Below are 21,025 nucleotides of genomic sequence, written 5' to 3'. Positions count from 1 at the left end.
ATTTTGTCAAAATTTTATTTCCATAGAAAATTTTGTCAAAATTTTATTTCTATAGAAAAATGTTGTCAAAATTTTATTTCTATAGAAAAATTTGTCAATTTTGTCAAAATTTTATTTGTATAGAAAATGTTGTCAACATTTTATTTCTATAGAAAATTTTGTCAAAATTTTATTTCTATAGAAAATTTTGTCAAAATTTTATTTCTATAGAAAATTTTGTCAAAATTTTATTTCTATAGAAAATTTTGTCAAAATTTTATTTCTAGAGAAAATTTTGTCAAAATTTTATTTCTATAGAAAATTTTGTCAAAATTTTATTTCTATAGAAAAATTTGTCAAAATTGTAGTTCAATAGAAAATTTTGTCAAAATTTTATTTCTATAGAAAATTTTGTCAAAATTTTATTTCTATAGAAAAATTTGTCAAAATTTTATTTCTATAGAAAATTTTGTCAAAATTTTATTTTTATAGAAAATTTTGTCAAAAATTTGTTTCTATAGAAAATTTTGTCAAAATTCTATTTCTATAGAAAATTTTGTCAAAATTTAATTTCTATAGAAAATTTTGCCAAAATTTCTATAGAAAATTTTGTCAAAATTTTATTTCTATAGAAAATTTTGTCAAAATTTTATTTCTATAACAATTTTTGTTAATTTGATAGCAAACTTTTATTTCCATAGAAAATTTTGTCAAAATTTTATTTCTATAGAAAAATTTGTCAATTTTGTCAAAATTTTATTTGTATAGAAAATGTTATCAAAATTTTATTTCTAAAGAAAATTTTGTCAAAATTTTATTTCTATAGAAGCATTTATAAAATTTTTATTTCTATAGAAAATTTTGCTACAATTTTATTTCTATTGAAAATTTTGGCAAAATTTGATTTCCATAGAAAGTTTTGTCAAAATTTTATTTCCATAGAAAGTTTTGTCAAAATTTTATTTCCATAGAAAATTTTGTCAATTTTTTTTTCTATACACAATTTTGTCAAAATTTTATTTCTATAGAAAATTTTGCCAAAATTTTATTTCTATAGAAGTGTCAAAATTTTATTTCTATAGCAAATATTTTATTTTACAGAAAATTTTGTCAAAATTTTATTTCTATAGAAAATTTTGTCAACATTTTATTTCTAGAAAATTTTGCTAAAATTTTATTTCTAGAAAATTTTGTCAAAATTTGTATTTCTAAGAAAATTTTGTATAAATTTTATTGCTATAGAAAATTTTGTCAAAATTGGTATTTTTAAGAAAATTTTGTAAAAATTTTATTTCTATAGAAAATTTTGTCAAAATTTTATTTCTATAGAAAAATGTTGCAAAAATTTTGTATCTATAGAAAATTTCTATAGATACAATAGATAGATACAAATTTTAGATCTACAAAGTGGTGCAGGGTATAATATAGTCGGCCACTCCCGACTTTAGACTTTCCTTACTTGTTTTCAATTTAATTTTAAAATAATCCTTGATTGTTAAATGTTCAAAATAACCGACGACATTTATACATTGTGTCCGCCAAGCCCATTTGTACCTGTAGTTATTCCTAATCTTCAGAATGAATAATATCACCCCTTATAGGTCTGTAGGATCTCAGATTTTAAAATGTTCGACCACGATCGCTGGATATTCTCAATTTTTATCGCCAACCACTTGAGAAATGGGTCGATTCGTTCCATGAAGTTTTATTGCGTTGACTCATATGACACATCGAGAATCTATCTATACAAACCCAGCCTCAATCAAATAGTCCCAACAACTTTTAGATATTCGAAAGTGGAAACAATTATGGTCGTACTCGACAATGTCCACAATTTTATCAACGTTTTCGACGAAACAAACCAAATGTTCATAATAGGCTCATACACTGGACCATAAACGCTATTCACATTTTAATGTTTTTTTACTACACCTAATATATCCTTTAAAACTATAGCAAATAAAGTTAATTCCATAATCGTATTGTTTTAATTTCCAGACGCACTCGTCCCACATTGAAACCATCGGGAACCATTGTAAGCAAAGCCCAAGAATTCGTAGATATTTATCGTTATCCTCCATCACGCCCAGAACCCCTATATCCTCAACCAACACCCGATAAGACAGCTGCCAAATGTCGCAAGGATGTATGCCTATTGCCTGATTGTTATTGTGGCGGTAGAGATATACCCGGTAAGTTAAAAATTCGAAATAAACACTACACAACTTCCTACACAAAATTTTATATAAATAAAAAAAATCATTATACAAAAAATACACATATACAGGAGATCTAAAAGTTGATCAAGTACCTCAAATAGTTTTGATCACATTCGACGATGCTGTATCTACATTGAACATAGATATCTACGAAGAACTTTTCAATAATGAAACTCGTAAAAATCCAAATGGTTGTCCCATACGAGGGACATTTTATGTATCACACGAATGGACCGATTATGGCATGGTCCAAGATTTGTATGCAGATGGTCATGAAATGGCTTCGCATACTGTATCGTAAGTTTCAATTGTATGGAAATATTTATAAAATTTTTATTTATGGGTGACCAGAGAATACATCATCATGGTAATAGAACGTTTTTTTTTCGAAGAAAACAAAAATTTCGTTTCATACATGTGTTCTATATGTGCAATATGTTTTTTGAACTTTTTAAGCATTTTATATATTTTGTATATACGTTTTTTTTTTTATATTTATTTATAGGGGTGTAGCCAAGGTTAATTTTTTCGAAAAATATATACCTGTTTGTGTACAAAACTAACTTTATTTCCGAAATGAAATTATCTCCTAAATTACTACTAGTGATTACACAGAAAAAAATATTTGATCCATTTTATCAATTGATCCAATTTATTAATTGATTCAATCACAGACATGATAGTATCAATCACCAAAGTCAATTAAAACATTAATTGTTCCAATTAAAAAATTGTTTGTGATTGATTTTTGTTTCAATCACAAAATTTTGTTGAACCAATTAAATTTTTAATTGAATTTTTTTTTTTTAAATTCAATTAAAATTTTAATTAATTAAAACATTAATTGTTCCAATTAAAAAATTGTTTGTGATTGATTTTTGTTTCAATCAAAAAATTTTGTTGAACCAATTAAATTTTTAATTGAATATTTTTTAAATTCAATTAAAATTTTAATTGGAAAAATTTTGGTGATATATTTTTGTGTACTTGATTTTTTCCTTAGCTTATATATCATTTTTCTTTCACATAAAATCTTTTATATGTCAAAAAAATCGTTTTTCAAACCAAATGAAAACTTAAATAAAACATTTTCCATTTTGAATTAAGTGAAAAGTGAAAAGCTTCCAAATCACAGTAAACTTTAATTTGAATAATATCGTAAAATAAATGAGTGAAGCCCTCCCTCCCCACAACACATCTTGGCTACATCTCCGTTTATTATTTTCATATATGCTTTTATATTTTTTCTGCCAAACAAAAATATATTTTATCATCTATATGTGTATATCTTTTACTTTATTTTCATGTGGTATCCTTTCATCATCTCCTCTTCTCTTCCAAAACCAAATTTCAAAAAAAACAAAATGTATTTTGCTGTGCTTTATTCCATCCTCTATATTCGCCCTCTATCATCATATTGTCATTGTGCTCTCCCATGTGTCCTTATTCACTATTTGCCCATGATCAATCCTACGCAATCAACACATCCTTGGCAACCTGTAGGTGACCTACCTGTGGAAAGTGTCCCCCAAATTGTCCTGATTACCTTTGACGACTCTGTTAACGATTTGAATAAACAATTGTACATTGATTTATTCGAAAAGGGTCGTGTTAATCCCAATGGTTGTCCCATTACTGCCACATTTTATGTTTCCCATGAATGGACCGATTATAGCCAAGTTCAGAATTTATATTCTGATGGTCATGAAATGGCTTCTCACACTGTCTCGTAAGTATTGTGAAAAGTCTTTCGATCTGTAGTGTAATGCAAGTAAATGTAGTCATTGTAACACTGTAGTTAGTAACTGTATGAGCACTTGTAGTTTAGAACAATTAAATGTCAATTGCATTCAAATTACCATTTATATGAAATAAGTAACTAAGAGAAAAACATTAAATTCCATATAAATTCCCTCCTAAATAAAAATAGTGAGAAAATGAATTATTCTCCAATTTAACATTATTGCAAAAGAAGAAAAATTATACATATATGGAATTATATTTTTGCTGATCACATACCAAGAGTACAGAATTTTAAATGAGCACATTTTCGCGATATAGCTATGAAATTCCCACCTTACACTGAAAACTTTACTCTAACAATTTTGGTATTAATTCCGAGCCAAAGAAGCGGAAAAATGCTTTTAAGACACAATTCTATTTTAAATTTGGGTTTTGTGTACTTGCTTCTAGGAAGCAAATTTTAATTTTTCGTTTTTTCAGCTTTTTTTCTTCATATGCTATCAAAGTCCTTTAAAAACGAGTTAACAACTTCATTTTCCAAATTCAGACTCGACTTCCAGTAGAAATTATGCTATGTTTCAAGTAAAAAACGACTTTAAAATAAAGTGTTGAAAAACATGTCCTATTTTTGAACGATTTCTTGCTTAGTAGTCAAGATGCAAAAAGACAACAAATTTAAAGACAATTTAATTAATTTTAAAGAATTTTTCTGATTTATTAAAGTAAAAAATTCTTTCATGTAATGATACCCATTTTTAAGTCAAATCACTTAGTTATAAGGATAAAACGACTTCATTGAAAATTTTATCGACTTTTGGACAAGTAATAAAACTTTGTATTGGAGTAATGCATCTTCTATGCTAAGCAAAATTTGCATTCGTATTTTAAGGACATGAAATCTCACGACAATATTTTTTTCAGTGAATTTTTTTGAGGTGATCCTCTGTTTTAAACAGTTTTTGCCATAAATTTAAATTTTTATAAATTTTATTGTCTACAAAATACAGTAAGGATAACCCACCCAGCAAAAAAATTTGGAAGTTCTTCCAAAGGCACAACTTTAAAAGCACTTCCAGAAGATGTACTCCCAATGATGTTCTTCATTTTAACTACACAGGAAGTTCTTTTTATTCAATAATATGCTTTTTTCATATTTTTAATGGGTAATTTTACTTTTTTGTGTTTCAAATAGGTTAAAAACCGAGTAAGAATTCATAAAATGGCACAAATTATTAAAATTTTGTCGAAAAAAATGCTACATCCAATCTGAAAAAATTGTGAATTTTTGAAAATATTTGACGTCAAACGTTTCTGACAAGCATTAGAATCCATCAAAAAAATGTAAAAAATTATAAAAATTATTTATTTGAAAACATATCACAGAATTTTTTAATTTACATCCAAAACATTGAATTCGGATCACAACTAAAGAAGTGATGCAAATTAGGTGCCACGGCTGTTGAAATGGAGGACTTCCGTCCTATGACAAGCCCATGTTAAATTCATCGCTTCTGCGTCAATTTTGCACCACTTTCGGATCCAAAAAGCACATTTTCATTATGAATTTAACATGGGCTTGTCATAGGACGGGTGTCCATTCAGTGTTTTTGATATAAATTACGAATTCAGTGTTTTTGATATAAATTGCAAAAAAAAATTGTGATATTTTGCCAAATAAATATTTTTTTATAATTTTTAATGCATTCTAAACTTTGTTCGAAACTTTTGATCTCAAATATTTCCCAAAAATCCCAATTTTTCTAAAATGGATTCAGCATTTTTTTTGACAAATTTTAAATAATTTGTTCCATTTTAGAAGTACTTCCATTTTTCCTTAGAAGTACTTCCATTTTTTCGCTGGGAAGTAATATAATGACAATTTCCAAAAAATATGTGAAAAGTGTGCCGATTCATTTTTCGGTAGACGTGGGATTTGCAACTAAATATTTACTAGTTTTATTCGAAACGTCTATATGTAGAGATAAACAATTTTAAAAGTATGTTTTTTTGAGTTTTTCCTGACGCCCACCCTATGAAAACTCGACTAATGTGATCTGTATACTAATTTAATTTTTTTTGTGTGAAAAAAAATATTGTCCTAATATAAACGATTATGCAACCTAAATTTTAGGACATCCAATTTATACAATATGAAGAATAATTTTTAAGGAAATTTATAATTTGCTTCAAATTTTTTTCATTAAATTTAGGACACGAATCTTGGAAATTTGTGTCCCTCCACTAAAGTCGTATTTCTTTAAACAAAGTAAACTTTTTCTTAAAGTAAAGAAAAACATTTTTGATTTAAAGTAATAATCTTTAAATTCACAGATACTGAATTTTTGAATTAAAGTCAAAAAAATCATCTATTGATAATTTTACTGTTTTGTTTTATTTTTTATTTTTTTGAATAAAGAAAAGATTTTTTACTTTGAATTTGGATTTTTAAACTGGCATTTGGGCTTGCCATACACTCAAAAAGAAGTTTACTTGAATCCAAATATTTTGAACTTCCCTTAAGGATTTTGGTATTGATTACATGCCAAAGATGTGGCTTCTTTAAAATAAAGACATTTTTTAGCGACCTATTTGGCTTTAAATTTAAGATCAAGAAAATTAAAATTTGGATATAGATCTCATTTGTCGAGTTTTCATTCTCTTTTCACGGTATATCAACAAAGCTATTCATGCACAAACAAATGCAAGTTTAAAAATATAAATTATAACGGATACTTCAAGGTAAAAAATGTTTTCTTAATTCCAAAAAAAAAACTTAAATCCAAAGATGCTAAATCCTCAAAATAAGTCTTAGCCTATATTTGAAGGGGTTTTATATTAAATCTAAGTCTCAATATTTCAGTTAATTTAAGAACGATTTCTTTAAATCAAAAGTGAGTTTCTTTACTTTAAAGAAAATTTGCCTTAGTTCAAATTCATACGACTTTAACGGAGGGACTGAAATTTATGTCTTAAATTTATTAAAAAAAAATTTTAAAGCAAAGATTATAAAATTTATTTTAAGTAAAGTTTTGTAAATTGCTCATTCTAAAATTAAGGTTGCGTACTCTTTAATATCAGGTACATATCTTTTTTTTGTTGGTCGGTGGAAATCTTCATTTTAAGCAACCGCTTCATTGATTTGGCATTAATTTCTCAGATGTGATGCTATTTTAGTAAAAAAAAACTTATAAATATAAACTTTTTCATTACTTTTTCGATTTCTGCGTCAATGTAAAGACATTTCGAACAATACACTGAAAAAAATATTTACGTGATATTAAAGATTACGCAACCTCAATTTTAGGATGCGCAATTTACACACAAATTTCTTTAAAATAATGAAATTTTAATTAAAAGAAAATTTACAATCTTTGCTTCAAAATTTTTTTTCATTACATTTAGGACACATATTTTGAAAATTTGCGTCCCTTCGCTAAAGTTTCATGACTTTAAGCTAAGGCAAATTTTCGATGAAGTAAAGAAACACATTTTTGATTTAAAGAAATCGTCCTTAAATTAACTGAAATATTGAATCTTTAGATTTAAGATAAAAACGCTTCAAATATAGGCTAAGACTTATTTTGAGGATTTAGCATCTTTGGTTTAAAGTTATTTTGGAATTAAGAAACTATTTTTTTTACTTCGACCAAGGAAAAACACATTTTTTTGTCAAAATTTGTTTTTATTATTCAACATAGTTCCCTTCAAGAGCGATACAACGATTATAACGACCTTCCAATTTTTTGCCTCAAAATAGGCCTCAGTTTCGGCGATCACCTCTTCATTGCAGCCAATTTTTTTTTTTTTTTTGGGTGGGGAAACAATTCGAAGCCCAATTCAAGAATTTTTGCCATCGTTCTCAATGACTTGTGGCACGGTGCGTTGTCTTGGTGGAACAACATTTTTTTCTTCTTCATATGGGGCCGTTTTGCCGCGATTTCGACCTTCAAACGCTCCAATAACGCCATGTAATAGTCACTGTTGATGGTTTTCCCTTCTCAAGATAATCGATAAAAATTATTTCATGCGCATCCCAAAAAACAGAGGCCATTACTTTGCCAGCGGACTTTTGAGTCTTTCCACGCTTCGGAGACGGTTCACCGGTCGCTGTCCACTCAGCCGACTGTCGATTGGTCTCAGGAGTGTAGTGATGGAGCCATGTTTCATCAATTGTCACATATCGACAGCTGCAAACACCGCTCAGAATCATCAACACGTTATTGTTTTTGGTCAAATGTGAGCTCGCGCGGCACCCATTTTGCACAGAGCTTCCGCATATCCAAATATTGATGAATGATATGACCAACACGTTCCTTTGATATCTTTAAGGCCTCTGCTATCTCGATCAACTTCATTTTACGGTCATTCAAAATTATTTTGTGGATTTTTTGATGTTTTCGTCGGTAACCACCTCTTTTGGGGCGTCCACTGCGTTCACCGTCCTCCGTGCTCATTTCACCACGCTTGAATTTTGCATACCAATCAATTATTGTTGATTTCCCTGGGGCAGAGTCCGGAAACTCATTATGAAGCCAAGTTTTTGCTTCCACCGTATTTTTTCTCTTCAGAAAACAGTATTTTATCAAAACACGAAATTCCTTTTTTCCATTTTTTTTTTACAATAACAAAAGTTGCTTCACAAAAGACGCTCTATCTCACAAACTAATTGACTTACAGACGTCAAATTTTGACACGAATCATTTGAAGGTTGGTACTATATAAAAATAATATGCATTTAATACTAGCGACGCCAACTATGTGCCAGACAGGGGACTTATCAGCCAACCTGTTACCTAAATAACTTTATTAATATACCGGAAAAATAGAATGAAAATTCAATAAATGAGATCTGTATCCTAATTTTAATTTTATAGATCCTAGATTTAAAGCCAGATAAGTCGCAAAAAATGTCCTTATTTTAAAGAACCCGCATCTTGGGCTCGGAATCAATACAAAAATCCTTAAAGGAAGGTCAAAATTTGTGGGTCCAAGTAAACTTTTTTTTTTTTGAGTGTACTAGTACATATTTTACGGCAAATTCTACGTGAGACGAGGAACAATTTGGTTTACATTTCAAATATTTTTTGGAAACAAGCTCTATTTTATTTATTTTTCATGCAAATACGAATCTTTTAATTTATTACGAAAACAGCGTAAAACAAAGGATTTTTATATATCACCTCAAAAGAACTTCTTTTAAAGTGCAAGTTAGAAGAACAGTTTTGGATGTACATTAAAAGTAATTTCTTAGGAAGAACTTCCACATTTTGTTGCTAGAAACCTCTTTAAATACAATATAGAATTTTTGAAAATTTCATTGAAAGTCTTCGGTGGCCCGCAAGAGGCAATTTGAGTACATTATTAAAAATTTCAAAAGTCGATTAGTCAAATTTGAAAATAGGAAAAAATCGAGCTATATATCCCTAGACCAATACCTACCCCAAAAATAGATAATTTTATAAGAAAGACACAGGAAATGCCCCTGTATTCCACACTAAAAAACTAAACTTTGAAAAACCAAAAAATAAGTAAGTATACAAGACAAAAAACATATTGAACTTTTAATCATACAAGCAAAAATATTGTAAACAACATTATAAACTAATTTTCACAAGCTACAAAACAAAATTGCACATTCATAAATATTTCTATACTAATACGGGTAAAGGATAAACTATTCAACGATGTAGTGAAAAATCCTAACTAATTTTATTTTTCAATTTGCAAAATACAGTCACAGTTTTGGCGAACAATTCTCCCAAAAGAAATGGACCCGTGAAGTTGCTGGCCAACGTGAAATCCTATCAGCCTATGGTGGTGTAAAACTATCCGATGTTAGAGGAATGCGTGCTCCTTTCCTTTCTGTTGGTGGCAATAAAATGTTCAAAATGTTATATGACTCGAATTTCACCTATGATTCATCAATGCCCGTTTATGAAAATCGTCCACCATCATGGCCCTATACATTGGACTATAAGATATTCCATGATTGCATGATCCCCCCATGTCCCACAAAAAGTTATCCTGGCGTTTGGCAAGTTCCTATGGTTATGTGGCAAGATTTGAATGGTGGTCGTTGTTCCATGGGTGATGCTTGTTCCAATCCTTCTGATGCCGAAGGTGTAACCAAAATGATTATGAAGAATTTCGAAAGGCATTATACAACAAACAGGTAAGAGGATAATTAAAATGACTTATGTTAGTTATAAAACATATCACCAATTTATGACATCAAACTAAGGGTTTTTGAAACGTATTTGGATTTGATTTTTTTTTTTTTTTTGGTTTTTCTAATTGCAGAGCTCCTTTCGGTTTGTTCTATCATGCTGCTTGGTTTACACAACCTCATCATAAAGAAGGTTTCATCAAATTCTTGGATGCTATCAATGCCATGCCTGATGTTTGGATTGTCACAAACTGGCAGGCTTTGCAATGGGTCAGAGATCCAACGCCTTTATCAAGAATCAATTCATTCCAGCCATTCCAATGTGATTATTCGGTAAGTTCAAGCAATGTTACCAGTATTGGGGAGCCCCCTTAATTGGCAATATTTTTTGTAGATGGGATGCGAAATTTTTTAGTTGGAGAAGTTTCATAAATTTTAGAATTTTTGTGGGGATTTTTTCGAAATCAATCGAAACTTTGTTCTTTTTTATTTAACAGCAAACATAAGAGTGCCAGTGGAGAATATGATCTAGAAATGGTTACAAGATTTGATCTTGCAGGCCCGCTAGCCTTTATGGCAATAATTTTATATTTTTTAAATTTTTAAATTATTACTTATTATCTGCAGCACCTATCTCATTATGTTTTACATAAAAAAAAATTTCAAAAATGTGTTGGGGTTGTTTGTTAGGAATTTTTATTTAAAATAGGGAATTTTTGGGGACGAAAGCGCCCAAATTTGGGAACTAGAGCCAGACAAATACTGGCAACACAGAGTTAAAGTATAGGGGGTTGTAGTCAATATTCTCATTATATAAAAATATTATAATTATTATAATTTAACAGGTTGACTGATAAGTCCCCGGACTGACACATAGATGGCGTCGCTAGTATTAAATTATATAAAGGGTGATACGGTCAAAATTTGGTCAAGGGAAAACGCGTGTAAATCGGTGAAATCGTTTATTTAAAAAATCAAATTAAATTTCTTTTTCAAGTTCAATTAGTATAAAATTCAGGAAAAATATTCAGTTAGGCTTTCGCTTTTCCACATCCGAATTGCCGGGCCTCACGCTTGACACCTGCCATCAGATTTTGTATAGCCACCTTGTCCACCTTCTTCGCCGCAGAAAGCCAGTTTGCCTTGAACTGCTGCTCGTCCTTAGCAGTTTTTTGGTCGTCTTTAGATTCCGGTTAACAATAGCCCAGTATTTCTCAATTGGGCGGAGCTCTGGCGTGTTGGGAGGGTTCTTGTCCTTGGGAACCACCTGCACGTTGTTGGCGGCGTACCACTCCATGGCCTTTTTACCGTAATGGCAAGATGCCAAATCCGGCCAAAACAGTACGGAACAACCGTGTTTCTTCAGGAAAGGCAGCAGACGTTTAGTCAAACACTCTTTCACGTAAATTTCTTGGTTGACAGTCCCGGAAGCTATGAAAATGCTGCTTTTCAAGCCACAGGTACAGATGGCTTGCCAAACCAGATATTTCTTTGCGAACTTTGACAGTTTTATGTGCTTGAAAATATCTACTACCTTTCCCCTTCCTTTTGCCGTATAAAACTCCTGTCCCGGAAGCTGCTTGTAGTCGGCTTTGACGTAGGTTTCGTCGTCCATTACTACGCAGTCAAACTTCGTCAGCCTCGTCGTGTACAGCCTCCGGGATCGCGCTTTGGCCGTCGTATTTTATCATCGCGATTTGGAGTCACTACCTTCTTGTAAGTCGATAGTCCGGCTCGATGCACGGTTGTAGACGATACACCCAGCTTATTTGCGGCTTCTCGGAGAGAGAGGTTAGGGTTTCGCTTGAAACTACCGGCAATTCTCTTTGTCGTCTCAGCGGCTTCCGGTTTTCGATTTCCCCCCGATCCAGACTTCCTGGCTGTCGACAAACGTTCCCCAAACACTTTAATTACATTTGTAACGGTTAATTTGGCAACTTTTAGCAATTTTGCCAGCTTTGCGTGCGATTGTAGCTCGGATTTTCACGATGCGCGAGCAAAATTTTGATACGCTGCTCTTCTTGCTTGGACGGCATTTTGACAACTGAAGAGTGAATTCCAAAATCAAAAAAGGAGCAACATTCTACACACACACACACCTTCAAAATGAGGGGTGTTCAGGTTTTTTAAATTCAAAATTGAAAGAAATACGTCAAGTTTATATAGACCAAATTTTGACCGTATCACCCTTTAGTACCAACCTTCAAATGATTCGTATCAAAATTTGACGTCTGTAAGTCAATTAGTTTGTGAGATAGAGCGTCTTTTGTGAAGCAACTTTTGTTATTCGTGTTTTGATAAAATACTCTTTTCTGAAGGGGAAAAAATACGATGGAAGCAAAAACTTGGCTTGATAATGAGTTTCCGGACTCTGCTCCAGCGAAATCAACAATAATTGATTGGTATACAAAATTCAAGCGTGGTGAAATGAGCACGGAGGACGGTGAACGCAGTGGATGCCCGAAAGAGGTGGTTACTGACGAAAACATCAAAAAAATCCACAAAATGATTTTGAATGACCGTAAAATGAAGTTGATCAAGATAGCAGAGGCCTTAAAGATATCAAAGGAACGTGTTGGTCATATCATTCATCAAATTTGGATATGCGGACGCTCCGTGCAAAATGGGTGCCGCGCGAACTCACATTTGACCAAAAACAACAACGAGTTGATGATTCTGAGCGGTGTTTGCAGCTGTTAACTCGTAATACACCCGAGTTTTTCCGTCGATATGTGACAATGGATGAAACATGGCGCCATCACTACACTCTTGAGTCCAATCGACAGTCGGCTGAGTGGACAGCGACCGGTGAACCGTCTCCGAAGCGTGGAAAGACTCAAAAGTCCACTGGCAAAGTAATGGCCACTGTTTTTGGGATGCGCATAGAATAATTTTTATCGATTATCTTGAGAAGGGAAAAACCATCAACAGTGACTAAATATTATATGGCGTTATTGGAGCGTTTGAAAGTCGAAATCGCGGCAAAACGGCCCCATATGAAGAAGAAAAAACTGTTGTTCCACCAAGACAACGCACCGTGCCACAAGTCATTGAGAACGATGGCAAAAATTCATGAATTGGGCTTCGAATTGCTTCCCCACCCACCGTATTTTCCAGATCTGGCCCCAGAGACTTTTTCTTGTTCTCAGACCTCAAAAGGATGCTCGCAGGGAAAAAATATGGCTGCAATGAAGAGGTGATCGCCGAAACTGAGGCCTATTTTGAGGCAAAACCGAAGGAGTACTACCAAAATGGTATCAAACAAGTATGTACGGCCGTAAGTTCGGCCAGGCCGAAGCTTATGTACCCTCCACCATGGATTGCGTAGAAACTTCTACTGAAGACTGTCATCCACAATCGAATTACTTGGGTTGCGGTAACACTTGCCGATGGCAAGGTATCTAAAACTTCCTAACACCGTAATATATACCGCATAGTCCATACGTGGTATATATTAAACAAAAAAGGCAGATTGAATACGTATATAACTAAGTTTAAAGTTTCTATAGAAATAAAATTTTGATAAAATAAAATTTTGACAACATTTTCTATAAAACTAAAATTTGGACAAATGTTTCTATAGAAATAAAATTTTGACAAAATTTTCTATAGAAATAAAATTTTGACAAAATTTTCTATAGAAATAAAATTTTGACAAAATTTTCTATAGAAATAAAATTTTGATACAATTTTCTATAGACATAAAATTTTGATAAAATTTTCTATAGAAATAAAATTTTGACAAAATTTTCTATAGAAATAACATTTTGACAATGTTTTCTATAAAAATAAAATTTTGGTAGATTATTTTTGGCTCGAGTGGCAACCATGATTATGAACCGATATGGACCAATTTTTGTGTGATTGGGGATCGGCTATATAGACCGATATGGACCAATTATAGCATGGTTATAAGCGGCCTTATACTAACACCACGTTGCCAATTTCAACCGGATCGGATGAATTTTGCTCCTCCAAGAGGCTCCGGAGGACAAATCTGGGGACCGATTTATATGGGGGCTATATATAATTATGGATCGATATGGACCAATTCTTGCATGGTTGTTAGATACCATATACTAACACTACGTACCAAATTTAAACCGGATCGGATGGATTTTGCTCCTCTAAGAGGCTCCAGAGGTCAAATTTGGGGATCGGTTTATATGGGGGCTATATATAATTATGGACCGATATGGACCACTTTTGGCATGGTTGTTAGAGACAATATACTAACACCACGTACCAAATTTCAATTGGATCGGATGACTTTTGCTCCTCTAAGAGGCTCCAGAGGTCAAATTTGGGGATCGGCTTATATGGGGGCTATATATAATTATGAACCGATATGGACCACTTTTGGCATGGTTGTTAGAGACAATATACTAACACCACGTACCAAATTTCAGCCGGATCGGATGAAATTTGCTTCTCTTAGAGCAATCGCAAGCCAAATTTGGGGGTCCGTTTATATGGGGGCTATACGTAAAAGTAGACCGATATGGCCCATTTGCAATACCATCGGACCTACATCAATAACAACTACTTGTGCCAAGTTTCAAGTCGACACCTTGTTCCGTTCGGAAGTTAGCGTGATTTCAACAGACGGACGGACGGACATACTCAGATCGACTCAGAATTTCACCACGACCCAGAATATATATACTTTATGGGGTCTTAGAGCAATATTTCGATGTGTTACAAACGGAATGACAAAGTTAATATACCCCCATCCTATGGTGGAGGGTATAAAAATTGGAAGGTCGTTATAATCGTTGTATCGCTCTTGAAGGGAACTATGTTAAATAATAAAAACTAATTTTGACAAAAAATGTGGGACTCATCAGCCAACCTGTTAATTTTATATTTTTTTAAATTTTTAAATTATTACTACAGCAGAACCTATATCATTATATTTTTCATAAAAACTTGTCATAACTTTATTTGGGATTTTTGTGAGGAATTGTAATTTAAATTGGGGAATAGAGCCAGAAAAATACTGGCAACACAGAGTTGAAGTATACACTCAAAAAAGGTGAACTCTCTATTCACTAAAACTAATTTAACTTTATTTTAGTACATTATTATGTTTGGAGAAAGTTTCCTTTACTCCAATAATGTTTTGCGTACGTTAGTTAAATTAACTAAAAAGCGGGGAAAAAAATTATATACAAATTAAGCATAAAGATTGACTAAATTCGTATTTCTCACAAAATAGTTCATTATTTCTTTAAATTTGTAAATTTTACTACAAACGCGTTCATCATGAACTTCGTATGTCACTAAAGACGTTCTTGCAACTTTGAACTCCATTTTTTTCCTTCAAACTACAAAATTTTATTTACCACGTGAAAAAACTTAATTATATCTAATAAATTTTCTTGAATTTGTCGAAAAATATTTACTTATTTTTGTGACATCGGCGTGATGCCAGCGTTTGTAATACGGTTTAGTTCAAATTTTATAAAAATTTTTAAAATTTTCTAAAATTAACCGAAAGTTTTCTTCCTGGTTGGTTCACTGTTTTTCAGTGTAGGGGGTAGTAGTCAATATTCTCATTATATAAAGTATTATAATTATTATAAAAAAATTATAAATAATTATATATTTATTTTAATATTAATTTTATTTTTTTTTATTTTATTTTTAGGATCGTCCTAAACGTTGTAACAATCCTAAGGTGTGTAATCTATGGCACAAATCCGGTGTGCGCTACATGAAGACGTGTCAACCTTGTCCTGATATCTATCCATGGACTGGAAAAACGGGTATACGATCATCGCGCATTGACAATGACATTGAAGATTCGACAGCGTAAATATGCAGACAACTAAACATAAAAACATCACCTAGTATAAAGCAAACTAAGAACGAAACAAAAGATCAATCAACGAAATATACATACACTTTTTTAGGCTTTTTAAACACAAAATTAAGTAAACAAAAAGAGGCACAAAAACTTTAAGACAAAACTAAAATGTTGTCCATTATTCAAAACCGTCACCTTCCAAAACAAAAGAGAACATATTCACTCGTTTTTTCTTTTCAAAAGCATTTCATTCATTCTATCATTTTTATAAATTAAGTTGAAATATTTACAAAATTTTTATAAAAATATTTCTATAAGGACAAATGAAGAACAGATTACAGTAATGTAATATTCTTTAAATTAAATACTCTACTCCAATTAAGCCAATACTAAGTTAGACAAAGAAAAAAACAAGAAAATTTAGTTAAGAAATTTTTCTTTAGTAAAATTTTCATTATAACTAAGATGTGAGAAGTAAAGAGAAGAAAAGGAAATTAAAACGATTTTAATTTTTTTTTGTTTTATGTTTTGTTTGAAATGAAAAATTATTTATTTTATTATATTTTTCGGTGTTCATTTTTTTTTTTTAATTTTAAACAAAATTATTTATTCAAAATTTGTTATTTTATAATTATTATAGATAGATGATTAATTAATAGATTCGAATAAAAAAAAAAACAAATAAATCATTTTTTAATTGATAAGTTTGTAATTTGTAGTTTTAATGTTTTTGTTGTTTTCCCCCATCGCCAAGAAAAACAAGTAGGGAGTCTCTCTTGGAGTCTGGGCAAAAAGGGAAAATTTCAAAAATATGGCCACATTTAAGCGCAATATTAGTATTAAATACAAACAAAAAAATAGAAAGCAATTTCAAATTTTGATAATAAACCATCTATGCAATCCATGTAATCCATGTAATATATTGCAAAAATTATTATTCGTTAAACATTTGTATTATAATTATGTATTAATATAAAACAAAAATGTTATTTTAATGAAAATAGAAATATCAACAATTAAAAACGAAATGAAATGTAATTCTAATTATTAAGTTTGTCATATAACATAGTATAGAATATGTGATAAAAAACGAGAAAATATTACTCTTTTTTTAGGAATAATGCATAATTAAGGCATTCCACTCCAATCCATTACATTCCATACCATATTGTCACCAATTTATTACTCTCTCTTCACATATTCTCCTTTATCTACTTTGTTTTTAATTTTATTACTAATAACCTCTTTTTGCTATAGCTCTATGGACATAAAAAAATTTTCCTATAGACCAAGCATTTCCAAATAAGTACTTAATTATTTTGAACCATTGCCTTGTTTGAACATGAAATTTATATTATTTAGAGTCTCTTTCAAAATTGAAATAAAAATATATACAATAATGTTGATATAAATAATGGTTTTTCTCTTCCTCATTATCTTATCTTTAGATTAAAAAAAAAAACATAAAAATAAATAAAACCATTTTCTAATTTAATTAAAGTTTGAATTGAACAGAATCCGAACATGGATATTGTTATTATCGAAACTGATTGTTATTCCTGAGCACGATTGCCACTCAAGCCAAAAATAATCTACCAAAATTTGGAAAAAATTTGCAAACAAAAAAATCTTATGGTGATTTCGATTGGTAAAGAATATGTTGCATATTTTACACCTTACCCCCATAAATCAAAAATTTTTATTCGATTGGAAAATTCAGTGCAGCCTACCCAAAATGTGCACGTTCGATTGACGAGGTTTTACCCATCGCAAGAGCAAAAGTGCAACCCATTTTACACCGTAGCTGGTCTACGGTGCAGATGGTTACACTTTCAATCAGACGCTGAAGACGCTTTTATTCTTCGACCTAAATAGTAGCGTTGTTGCAAATACAAAACAAAGTGCGTGACGCGTTTATTGTGGTTGCTTTTCAATTTCTTCAACACAGCTGATTAATTTACAAAGAAGAAGCATATCAATTGATTAGTTCCGCGACAACAAAATTCGATATTAAATATTTTTAATATAATAGCAAAATGCCAAAAACAAATGCGTTTTTTTGGCCCGCACCATTGTAGATGCGCTATTGGAGAGTAGTTCTTCTGACGACGATGAAGAAGTTACAACATCATTGCTTGGACGGAATGACCAACGGCGAGTTAAAAACTTTGTTCAGGATGTAATTAATTTGTACTCTGAAGTAGAAGTAAGATCATTAAAAATATATAAAATCAAAAGTTTTAACAACTTCCCTTAGTTCAAGAAAAATTTGCATGGGATTCCAATAATAGTTGTTAATAATAATCAAAGTATTTCCGCCAAATTTCTTTTGTTTTCATTTTATATCAGTGTTGCACCTTTTTTGTTCGTTTTCACACGTAAACGGCGTTATCATTGCAAGGGGTTTCGGCAACACTGTGGTAACACCATAAAATGTTGTACCATTTGTATGCAACACTTTTTTTCCCCAAACGAAAACACCATTAGTTTACAATTTTTGTTTCTATAGAAAATTTTGTCAAAATTTTATTTCTACAGAAAATTTGTCAAAATTTTATTTTTATAGAAATTTGGTCAAACTGTTATTTCAATAGAAAATTTTGCCAAAATTTTATTTCTATAGAAACTTTTGCCAAAATTTTAGTTCTATAGAAAAGTTTGTCAAAATTTTATTTCTATAGAAAAGTTTGTCAAAATTTTATTACTATAGAAATTGTTTGTCAAAATTTTATTTCTATAGAAAATTTTGTCTAAATTTTATTTCTATAGAAAACTTTGGCAAAATTTTATTTCTATAGAAAATTTTGTAAAAGTTTTATTTTTATAGACAATTTTGTAAAAATTTTATTTTTATAGAAATTTTGTCAAAATGTTATTTCTATGGAAATTTTTACGAAAATTTTATCTCTATAGAAAATTTTGTAAAAGTTTTATTTTTATAGAAAATTTTGTAAAAATTTTATTTCTATAGAAATTTTGTCAAAATTTTATTTCTATGGAAATTTTTTCCAAAATTTTATTTCTATAGAATGTTTGTTTCAAAATTTTATTTCTATAGAAAATTTTGTCAAAATTTTATTTCTATAGAAAATTTTGTCAAAATTTTATTTCTATAGAAAATTTTGTCAAAATTTTATTTCTATAGAAAAATTTGTCAAAATTTTATTTCTATAGAAAATTTTGTCAAAATTTTATTCCTATAGAAAATTTTGTCAAAATTTTATTTCTATAGAAAATTTTGCAAAAGTTTTATTTTTATAGAAAATTTTATAAAAAATTTATTTCTATAGAAATTTTGTCAAAATGTTATTTCTATAGAAAATTTTGTAAAAGTTTTATTTTTATAGAAAATTTTGTAAAAATTTTATTTCTATAGAAATTTTGTCAAAATGTTATTTCTATGGAAATTTTTACCAAAATTTTATCTCTATAGAAAATTTTGTAAAAGTTTTATTTTTTATAGAAAATTTTGTAAAAATTTTATTTCTATAGAAATTTTGTCAAAATGTTATTTCTATGGATTTTTTTCCAAAATGTTTTTTCTATTAATTTTTTTTCTCAAAATTTTATTTCTATAGAAAATTTTGTCTATAGAAAATTTTGTCAAAATTTTATTTCTATAGAAAATTTTGTAAAAATTTTATTTCTATGGAAATTTTTTCCGAAATTTTATTTCTATAGAATTTTTTTTCAAAATTTTATTGCTATAGAAAATTTTGTCAAAATTTTATTTCTATAGAAAATTTTGTCAAAATTTTATTTCTATAGAGAATTTTTTCAAAATTTTATTTCCATAGAAAATTTTGTCAAAATTTCATTACTACAGAAAATTTTGTCAAAAGTTCATTACTATAGAAAATTTTTTCAAAATTTTATTTCCATAGAAAATTTTGTCAAAATTTTATTTCTATAGAAAATTTTGTCAAAATTTGATTTCTATAGCAAAACAGTGTTCCTGAGTTCATTTTCCCCTCTGACCATTAATCTGTCTACTTTGCAAAATTATTCACGAAGAGATGAACCTAAACTATAGAATTTGTTTACCCATTGTGAGTGAAATTCCTAGCTGTGGAGTAAAATCACAGTTCCTCTGAAGTAAAGGCAATGTTCCATTCCCAAAATTAAAAAAAAAAAAAAAATAATACAAAAATTTAATCAAACTTTGAACTGAACGGAATCCGAACATTGTAATTAAGGATAGGTTTAGTGGCAGCCCCATTTTTTTTTTTTTTTTGAGACTCAATATTCCGTCCCTTGTGATACCTATGCCTGCTGCCCGATTCTATGTTAAACTCACTGACAACCCTACGGGAAATTGGTGCAAATTGCCACTGACGGACCTATCACAGGACTGGTAGCGGTGATCCAGTTTGTCGCTGTTTTTAAATAGTGTTAATTTAATGATTTCCATACTCGCTTAATATAAAAATCTTATTGGATCTACACATTTTGTGAAGTAGAATTACCAGAATAACCTATTGTTCAACATTTTTCAAAAGTTTTTTATTTCTGGTGTGATTCGGATAACCAAACTGAAACAGATTTCTAAGAGTTTGTCCGAGACTGGTTCATGAGGACCTGTGCTACTACTAAAATGCCCCAAGACGTGTCCTTAGGAACGAGTCCAAGGCGTGTCCTAAAGTGTAAATTTACCCCGTCAATGACAAACCCATGTTAAAGTGCAGGTCCCTTCCATACGTCTTGACTAGAACTAGAACTGGTCCATGCACACCAGGGACTAATCCTGTACCAGTCCTGTAGTAGCCGAGTCCGAACGGCGTTTCACATTATGGTGAAGCCACTTAGAGAAGATTTGATCTATTCAGAAATGTCACCAGATTTATTGAGCGAGGATAATCGAATTGAAAGTAAAATTTAACCTAAGATCATTTATATGCAAGACGGGTATGCTAACCACTGTACCACGGTGATTCCGAACATGGATACCACGCTTCACAGAAAAAAATATCACCAAAATATTTCCAATTAAAAAGTTAATTGAAGTTAAATATTTTTTCAATTAATAAATTAATTGATACAATTAACTTTTTAATCAAGATAGAACATAAAGTTAATTAAGTCAATGATTGAAAATTTTAAAATTTTTAA

The 21,025-nt window shown here is 30.3% G+C and overlaps 1 protein-coding gene across 8 annotated transcripts in view; it reads left to right on the top strand.

Annotated features, from left to right (window-relative positions):
* Cda5 (Chitin deacetylase-like 5) overlaps positions 1 to 17,331 on the top strand; it is a 393,370-nt gene extending 376,039 nt beyond the window's left edge. For all 8 annotated transcript variants that reach the window (XM_075296833.1, XM_075296832.1, XM_075296825.1 and 5 more), the window contains 5 exons: positions 1,978 to 2,171; positions 3,702 to 3,927; positions 9,676 to 10,113; positions 10,242 to 10,440; positions 15,758 to 17,331. In XM_075296833.1, the coding sequence (XP_075152948.1) occupies positions 1,978 to 2,171; positions 3,702 to 3,927; positions 9,676 to 10,113; positions 10,242 to 10,440; positions 15,758 to 15,925 (1,225 nt within the window). In that variant the 3' untranslated portion in view covers positions 15,926 to 17,331. The remainder of the gene's footprint in view (positions 1 to 1,977; positions 2,172 to 3,701; positions 3,928 to 9,675; positions 10,114 to 10,241; positions 10,441 to 15,757) is intronic.
* Positions 17,332 to 21,025: the final 3,694 nt, after the last annotated feature.

The sequence above is a fragment of the Haematobia irritans genome, chromosome 2 (assembly GCF_050003625.1).
Source record: "Haematobia irritans isolate KBUSLIRL chromosome 2, ASM5000362v1, whole genome shotgun sequence".
Classification (NCBI taxonomy): Eukaryota; Metazoa; Arthropoda; class Insecta; order Diptera; family Muscidae; genus Haematobia; species Haematobia irritans.
The sequence above is the reverse complement of the archived record's forward strand: the minus strand, read 5'-3'. Positions and strand labels throughout refer to the sequence as shown.